Source organism: Platalea leucorodia, assembly GCF_965183815.1.
Source record: "Platalea leucorodia genome assembly, chromosome: 7".
Taxonomy (NCBI): Eukaryota; Metazoa; Chordata; class Aves; order Pelecaniformes; family Threskiornithidae; genus Platalea; species Platalea leucorodia.
In genome coordinates, this window is record NC_138829.1 from 52637041 (window position 1) to 52662275 (window position 25235).

The 25235-nt window shown below is 43.5% G+C and overlaps 1 protein-coding gene across 1 annotated transcript in view; it reads right to left on the reverse strand.

Moving 5' to 3' along the window:
- The window catches only part of LRP5 (LDL receptor related protein 5), a gene marked incomplete at its 5' end in the record, with an annotated part of 238636 nt that overhangs the window by 207870 nt on the left and 5531 nt on the right, over positions 1–25235 (reverse strand). The window contains 2 exons of the mRNA XM_082318162.1: positions 433–549; positions 4884–5122. Coding sequence (XP_082174288.1) covers positions 433–549; positions 4884–5040 — 274 coding nt within the window. The remainder of the gene's footprint in view (positions 1–432; positions 550–4883; positions 5123–25235) is intronic.

A 25235-nucleotide genomic window follows, 5' to 3' on the forward strand; every position in this document is an offset into this window, starting at 1 on the left:
AGCAATTGCTGCTAAGGCTGCTCTGATTATAGAAGCAGCCTGCTGCCTCTGGCACAAAATCCTGGCAATCTCAGAAAAAACAATGCCAAGACATTTTCCTTTCCCTTAAAAAAATATAAATACATCTGTTATGCCTTTATTTTCCAAAGGACAGCATGTGGAGTGCAAATGGCTTGAATGAATATCTTCAACATGGAGACAAACTGTTACTCAGTAACAGTTACAAAAGTTACTCACTCAAAGACACATCACGCACATTACCAGGCTAGTGAAACAGTTTTTCCAGTGAACTGACTTTACCTACAGAATCATCCTGCAGGCCTTTCACAACCCATCTCCCTCAGCTGAAAGCCAGACAACGTCTAAACCTAGGCATTTAAAGAAAAAGGACCAGGATTCCGGATTTAGCAGGAGCCTGAAGCATGGCATTACCTCCGAGCAGATCTTTGATGTCTTGTTCTCCAGCATTCTGGCACACACTCAGCTGGCGACACTGCAAGAGGATGCAGCGATTCTGGTAGGGCACAGACCAATTACAGTAATGGTTACCTGAAAACAGCAGAGAAAGTGCGTCAGTACACATAGTATACTGAACACACTGCTTCGTGGCTATAATTAAAGCATTAAAAAAAACCCCAAAACAATAGCTGCAAAGTCTGGCCTTAAAGGATCCTAACTCAGCCCTAGTGAAAATAGCTGGAAAGCCAATGAAATCAATAGAGCAGCTGCAGCCTACCTACCTGCTTGTCTGCTGGTACCAACATCTCCAAACAACAGCAATTCACTCACCCAGACAGGAACAAAGAGAGTGCACTACAGTTTGGACCCATCTAAATGCTAGTGTTCATCTAGATGTCTTAATGAGGAAAAAAAAAAGTGAGCTGAAACTGAGAAGACACCCATCTCATCATCCATGGGAGACAGCTCTCATCTCAGTGCTTGGAGTTACACAGGAATTTACTCCTCATTCACTGAACAATAGTATCATTTAGCCATGGGAGCCATCACAGAAATCGTATTTTAGTAAGTCAAATCCCAACTCAAGCTAAATAAACTCATCACAACAGGAGCTCTCTCTCCTGGCATCCCTTTGAACTCACCGACTTCTTTCTGGGTGTGTCTACATACACATAACCAAGCTTTGAGGGAAGGAATGGACCTCCTCTAACCAGCGTTGAGGAGACATCTCAAACACTGCGCCAAGTTTTGGGCTCCCCAGCATACAAGAGCAGTATCGACATAGTGGAGTGAGTCCAAGGGAGACTACTAGATGTCTGAGGGGCTGAAGCAGATGATTTACAGGAAATCCCAACTCAACATCAAGGGAAAAAATTAGCTTCCACCACGAGGGCACTCAAACACTGGGCTGAGGGCCAGAGAGGTGGTACACTCTCCATCAGGTCTTGAACAGCCAGATCTAGGTCAGGTTCAGACCAGAGACCTTCAAAAGGTCCCTTCCTGCCTAAATTATGCTATGATTTTGTGTAATTAATTTCTGGGACACATGCTGTAGCAAAAAACAAACAAACAAACAAACAAACAAAAACACCACAGAAGAAGATAACACCGTGCTCAGTCTGGGATGAAGCAGATGTGTGCCGAACTGACCATCAGTGGATTAAAGGGAACTTAAGTGTACGGTAGGAGAAATTAATTTCTGTGTTTTGTTAGAAGTGTGAGAAAGGGCAAAGAACATGCCTATGTGGTACATATGGCTATATTTAAAGCTCTTATCTACAAAGAGAGTTACCCTCGCTGAGGATTAAGGCTTTGGGAAGCTTGAACTTTTAATAAAAAAACATTTACGTTACCACAGTTATTAAAAGGGCTGGTGGAAAATTTATGGAGAAATCCCTGTACCGACAACTGCAGTCTGTTTTGACAGCCCTAAAGAAACTAGCAAAGGTGGAATTTTACTGACTTTGATAAAATCTTAAGAAAGTGACTGAAACTATTCAAAGCCTTTAAAAAAATCGTACTTAAAAAGCGATAAAATTAAAAGCTTCAACAGTCACACAGAGCAGGAGATATAGCAGCAGCCCTTCAAGAAATTAAAATCCACTCCTCGGAAATGAAAGCATGTTTGGATGTGCCCTGATTCCCAATTCCACCTCCCGTCCCTCACTCAATAAGCCATGCTAGTGGAGAAACGCACACCATCTACTACTGTAAATTGTGCCATTTCTCACTTCTTGGGAAGGGGAAAACAAAAAGCCAGCAGCATGTATTGTATTGGCTACATATCTAAGTCAGTCAGTTCAGAAAGGTCAAGAGACTAATGGGGCCAGCATGGCTAAAGCACCCTGGCTTCTGCTGCCATCAGGATGGTATCCAGCTGTTCATGACTGCCCTGTTGCTCCCCAGGACAACCAGATACCTCGGTTGAGCTGGACTGATTAGTACTCCCTTTCATGCAACTCCAGATTGAGGCTCCAGCTGATGTGTCCACTGCAAGATATGTGCCACCCAGTGACTCCTTTTTGCTCACTTCCAATTAGGAGCTGGGGGGGGGGGGAGAAGGAGAAAAAAAAAAAGATAAAAAAAAAAAGTGGAAGGACAACAAAAGCTTTTCAGAGCTATTTTGAAAGGAAACCATGTAGGCAGGCACCAAGGTCTTGCCCTACCAAGCTGATTTATTTCATTTTTAAGCCTGCTGTTACTGGAAAGAAATCACAGATACCAAGGCAAGCAGAAGCCAGGTAAGCAGATGTATTGTTGAAGTAGGGAGCAGGAATATTTGCTCTTGCAGCCATGTCATATTTTCCCTTTTTTTTCCCCAGAACATGCAAGATAGCCCAGGAGTATGGCCAAGTGGCTCCGTTCTCAAAGCAGACTGCTCAGATGGCCAAGATGTTCCCCTCCAGCCCTGGACTGGCCACCATAGAAGAAACCAGGGAGAGCTCCGAATATGGCAGGGGATGCAAGGACAGAGCACGAGCTTATCTTACCTCCCAATATGGCTTTACCATGCTCACCAGGCATCTGGGAATCCTGGATTGCCAGATCTTTGCTAAGATGGCCACTTTCTCCATCATGTATAACACTTACCCTAGCAGCATCTGGAGACTTGAACCCATTGCATTAGACAACATACAGAAGTTAGAGTTACTACCCATGCTGTCAGCTCTAGAGAGTTTTGCTGCTTTTATTAGCATGTAATTGAGGTGTCAAACTGTCTCATGATATTGGTACAATTGTTTTGTGATAGGTTAGTTTGCTAACTATGTATCCTGGCCTCTGGTGTGGATATCCAAAGGTGATGCCGGAATAGCTAGACCAGCCACCATTCCCTTTTCTGCAGGGCACATCTGAGATGTAAACATACTGGCAAAAGCAGTTCTTTCTGTGACAGTTGCACTACTTCTTTAAGTTAGTGATGTTATATCAGCAAGGGTATAAATTACTTCTACAGAAGAGAGCCTAACCAGCTAGGAATGTTACTTTTCCACTTCTCCAAGCAATGTAGCTATGAAGACATCTCCCCATACAACCTGGGCTTGCAACTTAACACTATAATACCTTAAAAAATAACAACCACTGCTCCTTTATTGACAGTTACTTAGGTGTAACTATTCTGACATCTAAGCCTCAGGCCTCATGTCTCTAATGAAAGAAAGCACAAAAATAAATATACTTGGGGAAGGTGGGAATGAAGAACGAGAGCAGTAAAGATGATTTTAAAACCTAAAGCTAATCATAAAAAAAAAAAATCAGGTCCTTCTCTCCAGATGATCTCTCTGCACATGTCTATACATTTATGTCTAGTGTTTGTATCTTTTCCATCTCCCTTGACACCAGGTAGTGCAACAGACTGGCCATCAAGTAACAAATAGGAATTAAATTGCTTCAGTGGGTTTCATACAGAATGTAAAACCTGAAAAGGTATATGCTTTTGGGTTTAGTTTTGCAAGGTTTCCTGAAGATGGAACGGGTCACCTAATTCTACAGGCTCAACCCCCTCTGCCCAACAAAGCTAACACTCAACTGGACTTGCTCTGTAGAGAGCTTGCTCTTCATCTTTCTAGGGTTTACCACCTTAAAAAGCAGAAGCTGAAGTTTTCACAGCTCTGGTGCCTGGGAGACAAACCCACTCATACATTACCTCCTAAATAAAATGCTTAGTTTATAAAGGTGCTTTCTTTCCACTATGAAGGGATGTCTAATGTTTAAAATAAAGGTTTGAAACCACTGGGCATTAAAAAAAAGGCATCTTTATGATGTTCCTATCAATCTCATCATCAGACATTCATCCACCTGCTCCAAGGTCTCATCTTCACCACAGCATCATCAGTTGTTTGTAGGTGCTACAAGCTTTCACACGTGGCTAGATAAGATAGGGTCCTTCATAAGGACAACTCTGAAAGACTCATTTAGAAGTTCAACGCTTTTTAAAGACATCTCAGAGGTAGACAGCAGAAGGCTCTTATCTCCCCAGACTTGTTTAACCCCATGCTTGGTTGCAGGATACAACTGGTTTCTTCTAAGGCAGAAAAAACACACATAAATACCAGTGAGCAAAGACTACTCGTTCCAGTGCAGCTGTCTACAACAGCACTGTTCACTTGCAAACATCTGGCAGCATGGAATCATCATTCTTCAAGTCAAGTGACCTAACACCGTTTGCATGCTACCAGCGCACGCCAAGTGCGCATGCATACTGTTTCTTATGGAAGCTAGAAGGGCCCTGGGAAATGGTTGTTCTGGATTCAATTTAACCAAAGCTGTCAGAAGTTATTTAGCACCACAGGACTGCACAGCGAAGCCATAACTGTAAATGCCTGTAAACAACTGGAATTAAGAAAGATACTTGTCAGGGGAGCAGAGGAGACCTTTAAGGAACAGAAAACCCAGCTGAAATCCCAGCTAAGGCACAAGAACCTCACCTGAAGCACCTGGGCTTTGACAAGCCTGCCTGCACTGCTTTTCAGTTGCAAGCCTGTTTATCTGTACTACTTGGACTCCTCTCCCTTTCAGGACAGAAAACCTATGTTCACATATACAGAAGGAAATCAGCAGGAAGAATACAATGGCAGTCCACATCTTCACAGTTGGCCTTGCAGGGAGGTTTCTCTTCCCAGGAGCAACTCTTTCTTATATCACTTTCAGATCCACTGCAATATACCTATTAAAAAAAAAAAAAAAAAAAAAAAAAAAAAGTCAATTTATATCAAGGGTGTTCTACTAAACACAATCCTATCAACTGGAATGGAAAAAAAATGTACAAAAAGCAGGCAAGTATCATTACACACAACACACAGGCAATGACGCAGAGGCAGGAAGAGAAAAGACCATTCCCAAATCTACGGAGAGGCTCTTTCTTTGGAAAGGGTACTTTGTTCTTCTTCCCTTAGGCCCCAACAAAGAACAGCTCAAGTCAAAAGCCACGTGTACAAAGCCAAACTCAAAGTCCACAGGCGTACAGCACCACAGGCATGATGCCTTCTGACTCACTCTGGGACCCTTAATGTTGTTCCCAAGCTCAGCAGAAGGGTTTGCACCAGCTTGAGCACACTGATAGTATGGCCCTGCCTTTACACCAAGTCAGTCAAAACCAAGTATCAACCTTAGCTGATTCCTGCTTTGATTTTCCTGCTCGTTGCAAAAAGCTAAAAGAAACTTTGATTGAAATATTGGCTTTTGCTTGTTTTCAAGTCTTCCAAGACATTACACAGATGCATCAGCTGTTACTGAAGAAGATTCACACGCACAGTAAGCCTTCATTTCTGCACATAAAATAATAAATAGGCAATGTCTTTTGTTCATTACCAATGCACACACAAGAGACTGTCCCAATGGATGGGGTCTCATCCTTGAAGTCACTGGAGCAGCTCCCATTGACTTCAGAGCAGATCATCAGCTTCTTCCTGGATTTACCCTCTTGTTTCCAACACTTTTTAAAGCTTTATATGAGCTTCCAAACAGTTCAGCCTGAACCAGACCGATTGTAAGTCTCTTCCCTAAGTAGTTTTTGAGGGCAACCCTCTTCCTCATCACTGAAGCAAGCTTTAGCCTCATCCTGCAGTTAGGAAATGTCACAGCCTTCAAAGAGTGTTGAGATTCAACTTTGCATGACATCTCGGAGGTTACGTGACGACTGCAGTTGAAGACGCAAAGGCAGTTCACAACACAGAACGAGCAGCATGTGTGAATGGTATAAATAGCATAGTGAAAAACATCCAACAGTCATCAGTAACACGCATAAGACCCTGATATAGCCATTCATGCAAGAAGTTTCACCCTGAGCTCTCAACTCCAGTCCCAACCATGCTTGTGAATTAAGTATCTGAGTAAGAACCTTTTTTTCTTCCAAGAAAGCCCAAGATAACATTTATTAGCTTTGACTCCCAGATTGCAACATTTTGATACTTCATACCATGAAACTTTTGTTACCAAATTTTCCTCCTTACTCTACATCCTAAAGCCCTGAACAGGATAACAGAGTTTTAGTTGCAAAACCACTCTGCCTGAAAAAGGGTGAAATATAAACAGCTACCCCAAGCTTCACAAAGGACACACCACATACAGGTCCACACTGGACTATCAAAGAGTCTGTCCTGGTTTCAGCTGGGGTAGAGTTAATTTTCTTCATAGTAGCTGGTATGGTGCTGGGTTTTGGATTTAGTATGAGAATAATGTTGATAACACACTGGTGTTTTAGTTGTTGCTAAGTAGTGCTTACACTAGTCAAGCACTTTCAGCTTCCTATGCTCTGCCAGGTGCACAAGAAGCTGGGAGGGAGCATAGCCAGGACAGCTGACCCAGACTGGCCAAAGGGCTATTCCATACCATATGACATCATGCTCAGTATATAAACTGGGGAAGCTGGCCAGGGGGCAGCGATCGCTGCTCAGGGATGAGCTGGGCATTAGTTGGCGGGTGGTGAGCAATTGTATAGTGTATCACTTGTTTTGTATACTATTATTGTATTATTATTATTGCTACTACTATTACTACTATTCTATTTTATTTTATTTCAATTATTAAACTGTTCTTATCTCAACCCATGAGTTTTCTCACTTTTACCCTTCCGATTCTTTCCCCCATCCCACCAGGGAGGGGGGAGTGAGCAAGCAGCTGGGTGGTGCTTAGTTGCTGGCTGGGGTTAAACGATGACAGAGTCAAAGATGGAGACAAACCTTGATACTAAAATGCAGTGCCTCAAATTCAGCATCCCTAGTCACCCTGCAAGTTCCCTAACGAACTCAAAGCCTCCTTCCTGCCCTTTTATTTATTCTAGTAAAAAGAGTTATTTTGCCTGTTGAAAATAGATGGAGCATTTCTACATCTTCTGCTCTCCCAGAGAGCAGGGGAGCCCAAAAGGACCGGACTGCACCACTGACCTTAGTTCATGCACTCCTCTGCAGCTTTCTCCCTGGAGTAAGTGTGCACAGCATCACACTTGTTTTGTGCGAGCAGGTTTCTAACTGCAGCCAAAAGTTCATGCCTAGATGACCATCATGGATGACCATCCCACCTGGCAGCTGGAAATATTTCTAAGTCTGACCTGGCAACCGAAGTATTGGCAGGGAAAGGCAGCTCACCAGCCCCATCTAGTACTGCATACGAGACTGCGCCTGGTGTCCAGCCAGCACCTGCTTTGCCAGGGTCTCTCTCCCATTTCGTGCTGCGCATGCACAGCGCAGACTGACTTTGCTCATTCCTTCTCATCACTTGCTCTTCCAAGCGCACCTTAGCAGGAGTTGAAAGAATCAGTGCAGGAGAGGAGATGACCTGTGCGATACACAACCGCAGCCCCTGCAACATGGTATACAGGCATCGGCTGCTCAGGAAAGCAGCCCCATTTTTTCAGCAGGGAATTGGTAATACGAATTTGTGTTATTCAGCCAAGATAACTTCAATACTTTTCCCACTCTTCTGAATTACAAGGCACTTCCACAAGATTGCCTTAGCCTTTAGCATGCTCTTGCTGTCACTCTTAGCATATGCTGTAGTTTTATCATTGAAAACTCCAGTTGACAAGACTGGGAGCAAGGGGGAAAGCATGGGAAGATGTGAAATACTCTGCCCGCAAGAGATTTCCTAGAGCAGACAAATCCTTATTGCTGACAGACAGCAAAAGTTTGCTTTAAACTCTGAATCCTTCAACTTAAAGCAAGCAATTTGGGTTCCCTCACAGACACTGTAAGTACTTCACCAAAACACTCAGAGCACCGTTTATCAACCTGCACTCCCACCACGTTATGCAGAAATAAGTGCACTTTTTGTAAAGTTCACAGGCCACAGGCAGAGACTCAGCAAGCAGTATCTGACCCACAGAAAAAAAGAAAAAATACATCATTAAAGGTAAATTTTACATTTTAAAGAGACTCCAGCTTATGTTTGCTGCTCTTTTTCAAGGTAAAAGGCTTACAAGAAGCAATATTTTATAGCCTAAGAAGTGAACCTGAGAATGAATTGGCTGTGCCATAATGTATGCATGTACTGTTTTAAAGAAAATAGTAAAGAATAACAGCAATGAATACAAACACAGACAACTCTCTTATAGGGTTTTTTTCCTACCTTTACTAATACCTTCATAGTTATACTAAGCAACCCTCAAAGAATAAACATCTTCCATTGCATTTTGGAAATGCAGATATAGCAGGATTATATCTACGCATAAATACTATCATTATTATTATTATTATTATAGTTAAAATCTCAGTCTTTTAGAACAAAAAATAATTTTAATTAATCTCAACTGACCCAAGAACTACATATATTTGTAAGATCAAATGTTAATCACACTCAGTGTCTAGAAGCTGATGCATTAACACAGCTGTCTGTCCCCTATGCACAGAGATGGTTTGTATCCCCAACTACATTAACCCACCAGAAGTCCTTCCCATCACAGCTGACTTTGGTCCCACTTGACTGCAACAGCTCGAGAGGAAAGCAAAATCCTAGTAAATGCCTCTCACCTCTTCCAAAGCACCTGGCAGCCTTTCTGGATTAGGCCAGCATCGGCTGGGGGAGCTCAGACACAAGAGGTTTGTCTCCCCTTTCCCTCTCACTAAACATGGTCTCCTCAGTGGCCAACTGATAATCCCTCCCCCAAGGTGCTCAATACAAACTTACAAGCTTAAAATAATTTTAAATGTTCTTTAGCCAATTTTAAAAATCCCTTTATGAATTGCAGAGTGAGCGTGTGAAGTAGACAAAAACGATACACAGACTGTAAGTACAGCAGACAGGCAAACAGCTGATTTCTAAATCCAGCAACGGGATAACCAGATGCAGTCGTACCTTAATGCCATCCAGATGATGCTTGAGATGTTGTATTAAATATCAGAACCTCCAGCTAGGGATTTGGGGTTTTTTTGGCCTCTTCCACCTTAGCACAATCCCATACATCCAGAACAAGAGTCAAAATTACTTGCAGATCACCTTTCCCAACTTAACAACTGCTTTTTATAATTAAAAGCAATAAGCTTTATTTCTGCCTTCCCATCACACTTCTAGCCAGTCCCACATGGCTCCATTTGTACTCAGAGACCCCACTGAGTGCCCACCCTGCACACCTACATCCCAGAAAAGCACCAGCTAAAGCTTCTTCTCCAGATCATGTTGCTCCCCAGAAAAAAACCTTCTCTGGCTGTTGGAGACAACACAAAGGAAGAGATTAACATTACTGTTCCCGTCAGAAGTAATTTCGAGAAATCAGGGCAAAATTCACTCTTTGAGCACTACCTTTTCCATCTGTAGAGCATCCCCAAGGAAATTAAAAGTCAAACTAAACCACAAAAGACAGCAACAAATAAAATCTGGGAAAGGACTACACTCTGAAAAGTGCAAAGTTTACTTTTACCATCTGTGGCTATAACTCAGTAGGGAACAAGCACGCTGGAAAACCAAAATAACTTTGAGTCAACAACTGAATGACTGATGACTTTGCAATGTACACACACATCCAGAGGGCATTGCCTGCTGGGTTTCAGAAGCGTTCCTCCCTTCTTGCTGATCTCCCTGTGCTCGAGCCAAGGAATTTGTGCAAAAAAAAAAAAAAATTCAAAGTATTATTTCAAAAAACATTGATTGGGGTGATGTTGCAAGAGCAGAGTGAAGACTTTGGAATATAAACCCCTTGCCTCCATGCCCTCCCAGCTAGCCTCAGTTGCTCCTGGTTAAGCAGCTGCAAGGTGCATGCAGTGACTGTACCAAGGCAAAAGGAGAAATGTAGAACAAGACAAAAAAAAACGTGGAAAGATGGAGTGTGCATGCTAGAGATCACAGGTACAAAGTAAGCAAAGCAAATCATTTAGGGCAACACATGCTCCTTTGAGCTGTCATCGAAGAGCCAGCAGACATTGCCCCAAAATTCATACTTACAAGTGTGCATGGACTAGGCATGAAATAAGATCAAAGAGCTGCAAAGAAATCTTCTATCCTCAGTATAACAATAAAGCAGGGAAGACAAGGGTGGAATACCTTTTGCCGACAACGATGCTACTCTCCCATCAAACTGAGAAGACATAAGGCCTGGTTTCAACTTGCAAATGCTGCTAAGTACTTCATGTGTTGTCGGCTCTCAAGACAAGTGCTATATTTCACTCTTTAGAAAAAAAAAATTAAATCAGATTTTGCTAAGGGAAGACAAGCACATCTCATTTTGTGAATTGAGGCTAGAATGCAGGAGGCAGGGAATCTGTGGTGCAATCTTGAGAAGCATTTGGCTTACCAAGCTTATCTCCAAGGCTGAAGTTGCACATGTGGATAGGTCTGGAGACAGAAGGGGCAGCACCAAGGCACATGAGGCTGACCCACTGTCAGGTGAGCATGACCAGATCAGGTTACATCATTCTCTGAACAGCAGCTTTAGAGCCATTAAGTTCCTTTGGCTCTCAAAGAAAGTTAATGACAAGTTACAAAGCTGTTTCTGCAAAATGTCATGTGCTATCAACAATGAAGGACACACCAAACAGAGGTTGTGAAGCAGAAAACTATTAGAAACCACAGGGAAGGAAATGCATTACTAAGTTCCTGATCTGGACACAGTTCCTTTGACTTCCCAAGATGCCTGCACAGCGTGAAGCATTCCCACTTCCTTAGAAAACCCAGGATACAATGGTCAAAGGTCCATTTTCTGTCCCAATACAGGCTCTCCATGCCCCCACCGTTTTCAGCATTAACAAAATGCTCCTCTGGGAGGATGAATGAGGTGGGACGTGCACAGTTGACACTTTCAGAGGGAGTTTTGAAGGAAAATGTGCCTAGAAATCACTGAGTGTCATCTCATGGATACTTCAGCTGGGCTAGAATGGTGACCAGCAAGTTGGGTCTGACAAACACCTGGGGCTGACATGAGGCCAGCAGAGCGTTCGAGGCTGATGTGCTGCAACAGTGGAACAGAAGTTACACATGCTCCGAGATGTGATTCAGAGAAGAAACATTGCCAGCTCAGTTCCAGAAGAACATCACTTATGTTCCTTCTCCTACCATATAACTTCTTCAGCGCGTAACACCACACAGCTGGCCATGTATTATGGAAGAGCTGGCACATCCCTCCACATTAGCAGGCACACTCCTCACTGCAGCAGGCAGAATAGGGTATTGGATGGACATCAGTTTGGTCTTCTGCTGCCCTTTCTGATGTTCTTCCTTATACGTGTCCACAAAAAAAATTTTAAAAAATCCTACAAAGCCAAAAAGTTCACACAGACTGCATCACACTGGAATCTGTTAAGAACAACAGCCCAATAAGCAAAAACATTTTAATTAGGCAGCCATAAAGTTATACATCTTCTCCTCCCCTAAATATGAACCACCTCCTTCAGTTTGTAGTGTAGTCCCCATCTATGGCTGAATCTCCCATCAATCTGCACAACACACACCCCACAGGAAAGGTGACCGTGATGCCTACAGCAGCATCTACCAGCTTCAGCAAATAAGCCAGAAGGTGCCAATAGCTGCAAATGATGAAGTTAAAAGAACAGAGACAGCATCCTTCCTCAATGCACCCAACACACCCTTTAGATTCACATTTGACCAACTTAGATGGGAGTTATTAAGCCAGAGAGCAAGGAATAATCCAATGTCACTGAGCAGACAGCCTCTGAGAAGGCTGCTGCATCGCCTGGAAGACTGGTGTGGAAATGGTGCTTTTTAAAAGAAGTTTGCAGCTGCTGAAGTATTTCTCCAGCTGCCACATATTACTCTGCAAGAAAATCCATTCTTCTGCTCGTAAATGGCCAAACATAATACATCAGGACTTTCAAGATGCTCTGCATGAATAGAACAAACACCTTAAAGTGTCTTTCAAAGAGGTGTAATGCCAAGTTTTGCTGAGAAACTCTGCGATCACACTTGGACTTGGCCAACACATGAAACTTTCACAAGTATAAAGCATTTCAGGCTCAATGCTGACAAAGGCACATTATGCTACACAGGACCAAGGCTGTGCAAAGCTCACGAGGAAGAGCATCTCTGCAAGGTCAACACCACCTCACTCCCACAAATTAATTTTTTAATTGCATTAATTGTGGATTTAATTGCATTAATTGTGGATTAATTGCAGGCTCTGAACAGCAGACCTCATTCACGCAGATATTAAAGTGCTGTTTCCTTCAGGTTCAAGATTTTCAGCAAGTTGCTCAATCTTCCTTTCCCTACCAGGAACCCAGAGAGGAACAAGGTTTTAGTGGTTAGAGCCCATGTCTGACAGTGACAAAACCTGAGCTCAGGCTCCTTCCCCCTTCCAGCTTCCTGTGGAAGTGATGCAGGGCTATGGATTCACAATCTTTGGCACACTTAGCTGCAGTGGTTTTTGTGGGTGTTTTCTTTTTTATTAGTTTTGTTTTGAATACCACCAACTTTACCTGCCTCCATCTTTCTGTGCCTCGGTTCCCCAGCCATATTCCACTCTCTGGGCACAAGGCAGAGAGCTTATGCATTTGTTACCCCACTAACAAGGACAGCCCACACTGGCACCATTGAGGCTTCATGGTTATCACACTTCACCTCTGAGAAAATAAATGTTAAAGCCTAAAACACCCAAACCAGCATCACCCATCCATCACCCTTTCTCATCCATATTAGTGCCATGTTCTGCAGTTCAGATGGTGAGAAGTACTACTCAGCGGGACACTTTTCCTGTGAAAAATGACCAGACAGCGGGTTTTGGAATATCTGAAACAATCCAGTTTTAATATAAAGAAAAATGAAATGCTAAAGGCTAACTGCATAAAGCTGTGACTGGACAATAAATCTGTCAACAAAAATACCTCCAAGCAATAAAAATGTGCACTATGGCTCAACTGCAACCTTCCCTGGTCTGATCTGCACCCAAAGCAGCTAGCAAATTTTCAGACATGCTGTTGTCTCATGGGAACAGGAGAGCATATGCAGGGCATTTCATATCATGTGTTTCAAATTAAACAGCTTTCAACAAGATCCTCAAAGGAACCATCCCACTGGGCTCCCACATGAACTCTGCAGCCATCGAGCTAATACAGAGCAAACAAGATCAAGAAGGGCAAAAGGCAAGCTCATGATTTTCATTTCTCTAAGTGCCTGCAGAAGCAGGTACTCTGCAGCATGGGTGCTTCATGCTTGCTGAGAGATGGCATTAGAAGCTAGAACCAGCACACTGTACATGCACAGAAATAAATAGTGTCTGAGGTGCTATTAAATTCAAAACTGCCAAGCCTGGAGCTAACAGACTTACTTAAACAAGCAGCGACTTCAGCCTGAAGGTACAATTAACCAAGTGTTACTTCTGGAGCAAATAAAACTGCCAATGTGTTAAAGTCTGGTCACCCACTCACCTCCTGCCCTGCAGAATTTTACCGCAGTCAACAATGTTCTGGCAATACAGGTCAAGTTAAATTTCACTGAAGTTGATAGCTTCAATGCTATCTTTCACTCCAGATATTTTTGAGACATCATTATGCTCCTCTATAGGTTCATGTAGCTGTAATACTAATTTTAGGCGTGTAGAAACAGAGGACACGTCTCCATCCAGAACACAAGGTTCTGCAAGTTTGCTCAGGAATTTAAGCGTATGTATGGTTTTCAGCAGGGTTATGCACAGCAGTGATGGCACCCTATGTTATAAAAGCATCAGGCAATACTGTGCAGAGCTCAGAAACGGAGAAGAAATTTCAGACAGCCTGGAAACAGCCAAAACATGGTCCCAGTGCAACAAGTGAAGAAGAACTTCTGCTCAGTGCTAAAAGAATTGGAAGGAAGGAAAGCATTTTTGGCTATTTCTCCTTCTGCAAGGAAGTAAGATCTTTGTGCATATCCTGAAATATAGAGAATAAAAAAAAATTTTAAAAAAAAAAAAAAAATCAAAAGATACGTGCCTTCACCTCCGGTTATCCTTGTGAGCAAAACAATCTGAAGGCTCCTAGACTGTAGGAGCTTTCTTCTTTTTAAGCTAACAACTCTGGTTAAAAAACAAATGTAGCTTTATATGGAAGGCCCGCCAGGTCAGACGCAGCAAAAAGACATTCCAGCTTATCACAATCCAGTATGATACTTGGGAGCTTTTCACCATATATATGTTAGCACAAATCAAAAGATTCTTCCCAAACTCTCCAAGCCAGGAAGACATTTATAGCAATACCAAATGAAGGTTGCTGGCACATGCCTCCCTGCTTTGTGATTTTGACGGCTGGAAAGATGTGGAAATCACAGGGCAGGGTGGGTATGAGAACTTAGCCAAGTCTATTTTCTCCAAACAGAGAATCAAATGCACGAGCAGCTCTCCTCATCCTTGCTGGCCTTCCCTGTGGTGGATTCTTCATAGCCAGTAAGTCTTCAAGTCATGCACCAACTTGAATTTAAACCTATGGGTCATCAGAACCTAGAGGAAAAACATCCTTCCCTCTCCTTATTCTCATGGATGTCTATGGCTGCCAAGGCAGCATCTGTAGAAGTGCTTCAGCCCAGCTCTTGGGTCTCTTGTCTCCTACGCGGCAATAGGGCAGCAGCTGTGCTCTCCTACCTCATTCTAGGTTCCCTCTTTTCAGTTTCACAGGAACTCATTTAAGTTTTGAGTCCTGATGCTGTTTAATAGGTCAAACTAAAATAAGCTTGATTTGAGCTCCTCAAAGGTTTTCCAGTACAAAATGTCTTTGTATAAAGAGCCCTTGATTCATGGAAGAGGAAACACACAGGCAGTAGCAGGTTCTTCTGAACATATCTGAGCTCAATATGGAAGGTCTGTCTATCTACCTGTCTGCTGCTGACGCTGCTAACGAGGACTCCAAAACTCTTCCATAGGGTTACCTGAATACCATGGGCACCTACAGACAGTCAGCAGAGCAGGTCACCAAGAGAGATTACGACTACGACAAACATCAGTTTAACTTATATCAAAGACATGGAAGTGAAAAACTGCATGTTTTCCCATAATCTCTCTCGTGTTCTGTATTTTACTGGACAGATGGGGTTCAAATACAGATATTTTCTGAAGCACTCTTGGATGCCTCTGTGCTTATCTCAGTCTTCAATTTTTGCTCAGCAGTACAGCAACAGAATATTGAAAAAACAAAGTTGAAACCTCTCTCTCAACTTGTAACACCTGAACTCGAATCAAAAGAAAGAGGTTATTCTTACTCCTCCAGAAGTTGTGACCTAAAAGCACCAGCACAGACTGAACCCATTAGAAACTTCTGGCTACTGGTTTTATGCCAAAGATGCTCTGATCATGTAACAAGGAGAACAGTGAACTAGAAAAGCCAAAATACCAACAAGATCAGCCCACCTGGTCCAAAGATGAGCTCAGCATACACTAATTATCTAAGTCAAGAGACTGCCTGGGGGAGGTTGTCCAAGCACAGACAACAAAAACAAGGATAAGGACAAACATGTGAAAGCCACACTACAAGTAGTAACTCTTATCGCTCACTTCGATACACTGAATGAATGGTGTTTTGAAGGCATCGGCTCCAACATAATCCAATACAAACCTGTCTGATATCATTAGATTGCAGCAGAACACCATTACAGGTCAGCAATGAACAGGTGGAACAGGCTGTGATTGAATGAAATAAGATACAAAACAAAAGATATGCAAAGAATTAAATAATTCACACTTGAATTAATATGCATGGCCTGCCTACCAAACCCCACCTTTTGCTCCAAACCCAGTTTGCTGCTAGAGTCTCTGTAAGCCTGGAATGAGGAAAGGCTATAAATGCAGAAGAGCGAGGACCCAGGTGACCAGCACTGAGGTACAACACTTCTTCAACTTCATCCTTTGAAGCAAGTTTAGGATCCTCAGAACTAGACATCAGACAAACAAGCCCAGCTTGCAGGCTGGAGAGTCCCATCAGCTGGTTGTAAGGGCCTCCCACCCATAAACCCACCCCCACCCTCTCTGCTGCTCTTGCTCCTGTTAGAGAGTGTTCAACTATTCACGAAGCAGCAGTAAATCACACCAGTAAACTACATCAGTTTAGAGCCAGGTACACAAGGTGAACTGGCACCAGTTCTGCCTTCCTTGAAAGCTTCAATTTGTAGTAAACCAAGAACTGTCCCATAAGCAGCAGTCATCCGTGAAGAAGGACAGGAAACTTGGAGTGGCATAATGCATGCTCTGGCATGAAAATCGTCAACTACTAGGAAGTGCATTTGCTTCTTAAAATCATCCAGAAACCTGAAATTTTCCAAAGGAGATCAGAGAAAACTCCAGAGCTATCTTTTAAGTGATCACATGGGTCAGAGGACCAGCAGTCTCCTCTCCTCTTCAGGTTCCCTCTCTATTCTGGGTCAGTTTAGTGGAGAACAAGCATCTTCTCAGGACTTGAGGGAGAAGTGTCCTTTGTGGAAGACTGTGGCCATCTCAGTAAGAAGCTGGAAGAGTAACTTCCCAAGTTGTCTCTGATAAATCTAATCTCAATGCTCACTTCCAAAAGGCCAAAACTTAAAGAGGCAGAGAAACCTAGTTCCTCTAGCCTTAAAACATGGTTGGGCACAAGGTGCCCTGGCAAGGTAATATGAAGGAAGATTGCAACTGATGCCAGGTTTTCACCTTCTTCGTTAACAACTGGTGGACATCAGGCTTCAGCAGTGTGAAGCCACCAACTTTCAAACATAAACAAACAACAAAAAGAAAGAACATTTCCACTGGATATTGGGCACCAATCTTCAGCTCTTCCAGCTCTCCTCTGTAATTCCAAGGTTTACTTTTTTTTTCCCCCGCAAACTCTGAAGCACCTAAAAGAGGTACTTTGGCTTTTCACACAGAAATCTGTCTTTAGGCTTATAAAGGCAAGAGCCAACAGAGCAAATCTCTGGCTTATAAAGGCAAGAGCCAACAGAGCAAGGATTAAGTCTTACAAAACCTGTCACGGTACTGAAAAAAGGTGCATTTGGTTTTAATGGAGAAAAGACTTGGTGTGCTCCACTTTATGGAAGAACCATCTCCAACTGGGCCGCTGTGACAGTACCTCTCTGAGACCAAAAGCTGTGATCGAGCTGCATGTCTCATTATCTAGCACGGTTACCCTGTGCCTAAAGCTAGCATTAAGCTTTAGTTATCACCAATGAAACATTTGCACAACCTGTTCTTGGCTACAGAACATTTATGTATTTAGCAAAAGCATGAGATAACCCGAAAACACAACTCTAAGCCTGACAACATTGTATCAGACACCTTTTCATCAGCAGGAAGTACATAAATTATTATCCTAATGTCAGTAACCATGAGGACTTTAGAAGGCAGAGTGCAGATAATATTTAGGTGAACCACTATGGAGAAGAAGGGTTCTCCATCAGAAGAGGCTCTGCTCCAAGTCCAGGGTCCCAGTTCAGAGAGATGATGCCAGAGACAAACAGGGAGCATGAGCTTCAGCAGGGCAAGGAGACACCATCTCCCCTACCAGCTGCATCTCAAACAATGCAAGCACCCACAGGAGGGTTTAACAAAGCTATTGTAACAGCTCACATTTTAAACTCACTAATTTTCCTGAGAGCCTGGCTGTAACTGAACAGTCAAGTACTTTTAGCATTCAGTGGAAGGATCTTCACGAGTTTCATTTGCAAGTGTGGAGAAATTAAAGGCTTCCTCTGCCCTAGAAAGCAGCGTTTCTGCCTCCACCAGCTTCCCCACAAAATCCAGCTTCTGTCTCAGCACTCAGCTTCTTGGGCCTCTGAGCCACTTTACAGGAGGGCAGTTTCACACCTGAAACTGTATCATGAGGTAAATCCATGCAAGCAGATAATGGAGCAGAAAAAGTGCCCTGCAGTGAGGATTAGATGTTCACAGCATGTGTTGGGGTTTTTTGGGGCTGGTTTTGGGTTTGAAGCATGTATTTTAACTCCAGAAGGAACCTCTGCAGGTGTAATCTTACTGATTTCAATATGGTTCTGCAAACAAATTTGTCCCAAGACATGCAATAACCTAAGAGCTTATTTAGCAGAAGGGTTTGCAGTTTTTGGTCAACTCCCAGGGGACAGCTTGCCCACTCCACAGTTTGCATTACAGCTGTTTCCACTTTGAGAGGGATCAAAGACCAAGTGGAGAACATACCACCCAGAAAGAACTGCTTGCTAATATTGCCAAAACCTGCGGGGGGGGGGAGGCAACCAAAACCCACAAAACCCCCCACCTCACCAGCATTTTCTGTTTATATTTTAGTCTAAAGCTCTCTTTCATTCAGATATTCTTTATGAGGATTGGTCATCAGCACTGGAAATCCACTTCTGTTACAGCTGTTTATTCACTGAATGGATTTCATTGCATCATCACATATCCAGCTTCTAGACATTACAAGATTTTCAAAGCCTAGAAATCCTTGCTCCCTTTGCAACGGACAGAAAAGCAACAAATCTATGAATACACCAGATCCAGTCAAAAGCTGTTTGCTAAATAGAAAACAAACCCAACTTCCGTGCTTTTGCTTTTCAAGTCAGCTGGTAACAAAAGCCATCTGCATTACAGCTCCATCCAGGCCACGTGCTTCTCAAGTATCCCTGAAAAACATTATCAGCTGTTTCCATGTCAGCATATCTGCCTTAGGCAGCAGTTCTTCAAGCACACAAAGCACGTGTTTAACTTTATATGTGAGAGTAAGTTTAGCAGAACTAGTGGAACCTGTGACCTGCATAAAATTAAATCATGTAACCACTGGCAGGCTCATGATACTGCATTCTCCTACTGGCTTCATGGCCCAAAATGTGCCCACTAGAGTAACATATACCCCAGATGTCATCAGTGATGCATTTCAGCCACAGCACATGCCTACTCCAGCCATCTCTGAGATGGTCACTGCAGCCAGAACACATGGATCCTACCATATCTACAAGGCAAATATAAACTGTTGGCCATCCCTCGAAAAACACCGTCATAGATGAAGATACAATTGTTCTTGGTGTCAATTATCGCCTTGCTTCATGGCTCCAGGAAAAGTCAACACAGATTTTGTAGGAGGAAATTATCTTTCATATCTAAAAATCTTTGAGGCTATTCATTACACGTGGATTTGTATAAAGATTTTTGGTGACGGACCATTTCAAAGTTCTAATGCAAACTAAGATGCTGTTGGCTACAAAGAAAGGCTTTTGCATGGACTGATAACTGATTAGAATAGGAAACAGCAGAAAGAAGCCACAGGTTTTCATGAGGACAAGTGGCCACCAGTGACGTTCCAGAGATCTGTGCTGGGGTCTCTGCTATTCAATGCACACAAAAGATTTGAAGAGAAAGGGAATGGTGAGAGGATATTAGCTTTTAACTGAACTGCCAGAGGGTCTCATGATACCAAGTGTCAGGGGATGATGTCTCTATCCAACACTACTGATCACTGTTGAAGACAACACTGTACTAGACAGACCTCTGCTTCTACCTCATGCAGAGAGTCTCATGCACTTAAGGTCCACTAACATGGCGCAATAAGCTGACCGATGAACAAGTCCTACTGCTCTTATTGACCAAATGTCCACTGCACCATTTTTAATAAAGGCCCAGAAGCAGTGGTGTGGACTTACAGTTCAGATGACAAAGGCCAGAAGCACTTCTAGAAACATGGGAACCTACACACCATGCAAACTAAGTTTATTTTGCACCAGGTAGCTTGGCCAAAGTTATGACTTCCAGTTAGACATTAAAGAAGCTCTCTGCACTATTTTCACAGAATCATAGAATCGTTTAGGTTGGAAAAGACCTTTAAGATCATCAAATCCAACCGTTAACCTAGCACTGCCAAGTCCACTACAGAATCACAGAATGGTTGAGGTTGGAAGGGACCTCTGGAGGTCCACTGGTCCAATCCCCCTGCTCAAGCAGGGCCATCTATGGCCAGTTGCCCAGGACCATGTCCAGATAGCTTTTGAGTATCTCCAAGGATGGAGACTCCACAACCTTCCTGGGCAACCTGTGCCAGGGCTCAGTCACCCTCACAGTGTGGAGGTGTTTCCTGATGTTCAGAGGGAACCACCCGTGTTTCAGTTTGTGCCCATTGTCTCTGGTCCTGTCACTGGGCACCACTGAAAAGAGCACTCCCCCTTCAGGTATTTATATACATTAATAAGATCCCCCTGAGCCTTCTCTTCTCCAGGCTGAGCAGTCCCAGCTCTTTCAGCCTTCCCTCATAGAAGAGTTTCCCAGAACAGAAGTTATAACACCAATTCAAGAACAGAAGCCTCTACAAATGTAGAAATGCAGGACAGTTCATATAGATTGCACTACTGGCCATGTGATATGGCTTAATGCACTGGCAGGAAGAACTGTTACCTTCAAGGGCATATGCTCCATCTCACTATCAGGTGAGACATGGTCTTCACTTACACTTCTTGTTCTTAAAGGAGCTCTGCATAGCAGTACCGCATTGACACAATGCAGGAGCTGCTGCTCTTGTAAACGAGGCCATTTCCAGGCATGGAAAGCATCTGAGATACATCAGGCTTAGCAGTTCTACATCAGCCTAAGCAAATATTGTAAAGACACTATATCATCTGTATCGCAAAACAAGGAAGATACCGTGACTATCCCACAAAAGCCTCACTATAAAAGGGAACTGGAAAGATTAAATAGGTTTTGCACACTTTTTTAAGCTCTAGATAATCAGGATTCATTAACAAAAAGGACAAATGACAGAAGATGCTTGAGGAGGGAGCATGTTTGCTCTTTTCAAAGCTGGTCACAAGTTCTCACACTCAGGCCAGCTGGTCAAGCACTTTCCCAGCACTTTTCATCATGCTCATGAATGAGACATTTTCCAAACAAAATTTTTTAAAAACATGAAACCTCGTTATAGAATGTTTTCTTTTAAAGGAGGGAAGCACATTGCTCCTTTTTTAAACCTCATCCGGTCAAAGAGTGTCAGAAACCCACACGAAGATTCACAGAAGTTGCTGTGAAATCCTCGTGACAACATCATCTTTTCAGATCAGCTAGGATACAAAGAGCTCTAGAAACAGGAAGAAATGATAACTTAAAAGAAAACTAGTCTCAGCAGGAAAAAACCCTTGATCAGCATAGCTAAGAAAGGCGGAAAAAAAATAAGGAAGACTTACTGTTTATTAAGCTAACAATTAGACTAACACCCATTTACTGCAGGTAGAGATCTAGGAACTTGGACATGGAGAATTTCAACTTATCACTGAGCATTTCTTACCCATCAGAAACTCCCATCCTTAACCCCTGTTTATCTTATGGCAAAAAAATTAGAGAGCTTCTTTTCCACCATGCTCTCCTTTTTTAGTTAGGTATGGGAACTTAAGTCCAGATGCTACTGCCAGCAACGCTGATGATGTAAAGTTTCATCAAAAGGATGATGATGTAAAGGATCTTTGCTGACACAAATACACCAGCCCAATCTTTGCAACACCGGTCAGATCATAGCACGACAGGGCATCAGTTCAAAAGAGCAGAGCGTAGGTAAGATAGACCAACCCTCCCTTATCTCACAGGGTAGAAAAAGAGGCATGAGAAGACGGAGCCATTTGTGCATAGCTATAGGGGGAACTGGTCAGAGCTGGAAATGAAAATCGAGTGTCTTGAAATCCAGCTTAGTGCATGACCTACAAGACAGTCTACTTTTCCTGTGAAAGTGTATATTTAGTAAGAGTGTCATTAAGAGCACCTCAGGAACATCCAGAAATACCTGCTGTGTGGTTTGTCTTTTCTGAAGAAGAGGGGGAAGAAGGGTGTTCCTATAACATAAATCACATACAAATAAAAAAACAGTCAATAGTGAGATTCAGGGGATGATGTACATTGAGAAATGAGGAAGTGAAGAGGTAGCACAAACACATGAAGTAGCCTCCTCTCCAATTAATGGCTTGCTTGATCTTAAATAGATCCCCAATATTTCCCTTCAACCAGTTTCCATTTGTAACACTTCAATCTTTATTCCCTGTTCTTCAATTTATTCCCGGTTCATGAATAGGGATGAATTTTGGCCTCACCCATCTGCACATGCTCAGTTCCTGCTGACTTCTACAAAATCTCCCTCTACTAATGGACTTGTTTCACAGAAATTTCAAATCTGTCCAGAGGGAGCAAAAAGAAAAAAAAATTGAGTGTAGAAACTTACCAGGCAAACACTTGTAACTGTTTTCTGGCTGTCAGGAATTATTGTGCCTTTAGGGGAAGCAAAAGCCAATAAAAGCCTGGATACAGTAGGACTACAGCTGAAAGTATAGGGAAAAAAAATGTGTAAAATATTATTGTATGCAACCAGAGAGCCACTTCTCTAAGACCGTCAAAGCATTTTCACAAAGAGATGGAAGAGTGGGAAGGTTTATCCTGCTTTTAATACAGAGAAGCCAAACAAAGAAAGATAGAGAAGATGACTTGGCAAAAGAACATGCTTAATCCTATTAAAATTAATGAGATTTCACCCTGGTCTCCACACACAAGTTCTATTGGGAGTTTAACTTAAGTGGATTTAAACCCAGATTTAGTTGAAGTGTTGCAAAGTCTCCCGAAGCCAAACAAATATAAATCCAACACAAATATATGTGCAAAATTCAACGCAAATTTCATCAAATCACTTTTTTCTCCCTCTCTTTTTTTTTATAAAACAAATCTAAAACCAGTGCACCTTCTCTATCTGAAGTATGCGCTCAAGTGTTTTGCTGAACTGTTGCATAAGCAGTTCTCCAGGCCTGGCACCAAGTCAGCTGGAGCTCAGGGAAGGTAATCCCAACACCTTCCTGGACAGTCAGAGGCAAGAGGGTCATCATTAGCAGAAGCAGTGATGATTGTGAAAAGGACTTGTTGAACGTCTCAATAAATAAAAAAAAAAAAAAAAAATGGCCCTTGTACACAGACAACCTCCCCTTCCCTCTCTGTGTATTTAGGGAATAACGGAGGTAGCTATGGGGGCTTGGACTCTCCATAGCCACATCTGCAGAGCACAATTCAGTTGTCCTGTAGGGGACACAGCTTAACTGAGACTCCCCAAACAAAGGTAACAGGAGCTGTGGCAATGTACAGAGATAATCCGGGCACGCAACTGCAACCCGCACCAACTGCGCAGACCTAACTTCCTGCTCAAGTAGAGAACCCGGCTGGTTCCTCAAGCAGGTGCAAGGTGTACAGATGGACTGTGGGTTCTGCCACATGCATTGGGGGATGGTCCAGCTGGCTGCAAATAAACAAGTACCCATACCCCTGGCTCTCTGCCCTCCGTTCCTTTCTTCATATCATAGAATCATAGAATCGTTAAGGTTGGAAAAGACCCTTAAGATCATCAAGTCCAACCGTTAACCTAGCACTGCCAAGTCCACCACTAAACCATGTCCTTAAGCACCATGTCTACCTGTCTTTTAAACACCTCCAGGGATGGACACTCAACCACTGCCCTGGGCAGCCTTTTCCAGTGCCTGACTACCCTTTCACTGAAGAAGTTTTTCTAATATCCAACCTAAACTTCCCCTGGCGCAGCTTGAGGCCATTTCCTCTCGTCCTATCACTTGTTACCTGGGAGAAGAGACCGACCCCCACCTCACTACAACCTCCTTTCAGGTAGTTGTAGAGAGTGATAAGCCTCCTCTTCTCCAGGCTAAACAATCCCAGTTCCCTCAGCTGCTCCTCATAAGACTCGTTCTCTAGACCCTTCACCAACTTCGTTGCCCTTCTTTGGACATGCTCCAGCACCTCGATGTCCTTCTTGTAGTGAGGGGCCCAAAACTGAACACAGTACTCGAGGTGCAGCCTCACCAATGCCAAGTACAGGGGCACTATCACCTCCCTGGTCCTGCTGGTCACACTATTCTTGATACAAGCCAGGATGCCATCGGCCTTCTTGGCCACCTGAGCACACTGCTGGCTCATGCTGTCAACCAACACCCCCAGGTCCTTTTCTGCCAGGCAGCTCTCCAGCCACTCCTCCCCTAGCCTGTAGCGTTGCATGGGGTTGTTGTGACCCAAGTGCAGGACCCGGCACTTAGCCTTGTTGAACCTCATGCAGTTGGCCCCGGCCCAACGATCCAGCCTGTCCAGGTCCCTCTGTAGGGCCTTCCTATCCTCCAGCAGATCGACACTTCCACCCAACTTGGTGTCATCTGCAAACTTAATGAGGATGCACTCGATCCCCTCACCCAGATCATCAATGAAGATATTGAACAGGACTGGCCCCAGTACTGAGCCCTGGGGAACACCACTCGTGACCGGCCGCCAACTGGATTTGACTCCATTCACCACCACTCTCTGGGCTTGGCCATCCAGCCAGTTTTTAACCCAGCGCACTGTGCACCCATCCAAGCCGTGAGCAGCCAGCTTCTCCAGGAGAATGCCATGGGAGACAGTGTCAAAGGCCTTACTAACGTCCAAGTAGACAACATCCACAGCCTTCCCCTCATCCACTAACCGGGTCACCTTGTCATAGGAGGAGACCAGGTTAGTGAAGCAGGACCTCCCTTTCATAAACCCATGCTGGCTGAGCCTGATCCCCTGGTTGTCCCGCGCGTGCAGCATAATGGCACTCAAGATGATCTGCTCCATGACCTTGCCTGGCACTGAGGTCAGGCTGACAGGCCTGTAGTTGCCCCGATCCTCCTTCTGACCCTTCTTGTAGAGGGGCATCACATTTGCTAACTTCCAGTCAACTGGAAGTCATACCACATTGCCCTACAAGGAAAAACAAACAAGCAATATCCCAATGTGCTTTCCAAATGGTTGACAAGTTATCATGTGAACTGGGAGAAAAGGATGTGATGGAAAATCCAGACTTACACACTGTCATTCCAGAGATCTCACATTCTGTAAAGACTAGCTCTCCCACCACAGCGACGCAGCCATTGGGGACCATGTTTCAGTCCTGTCTTGTACGACAACACTG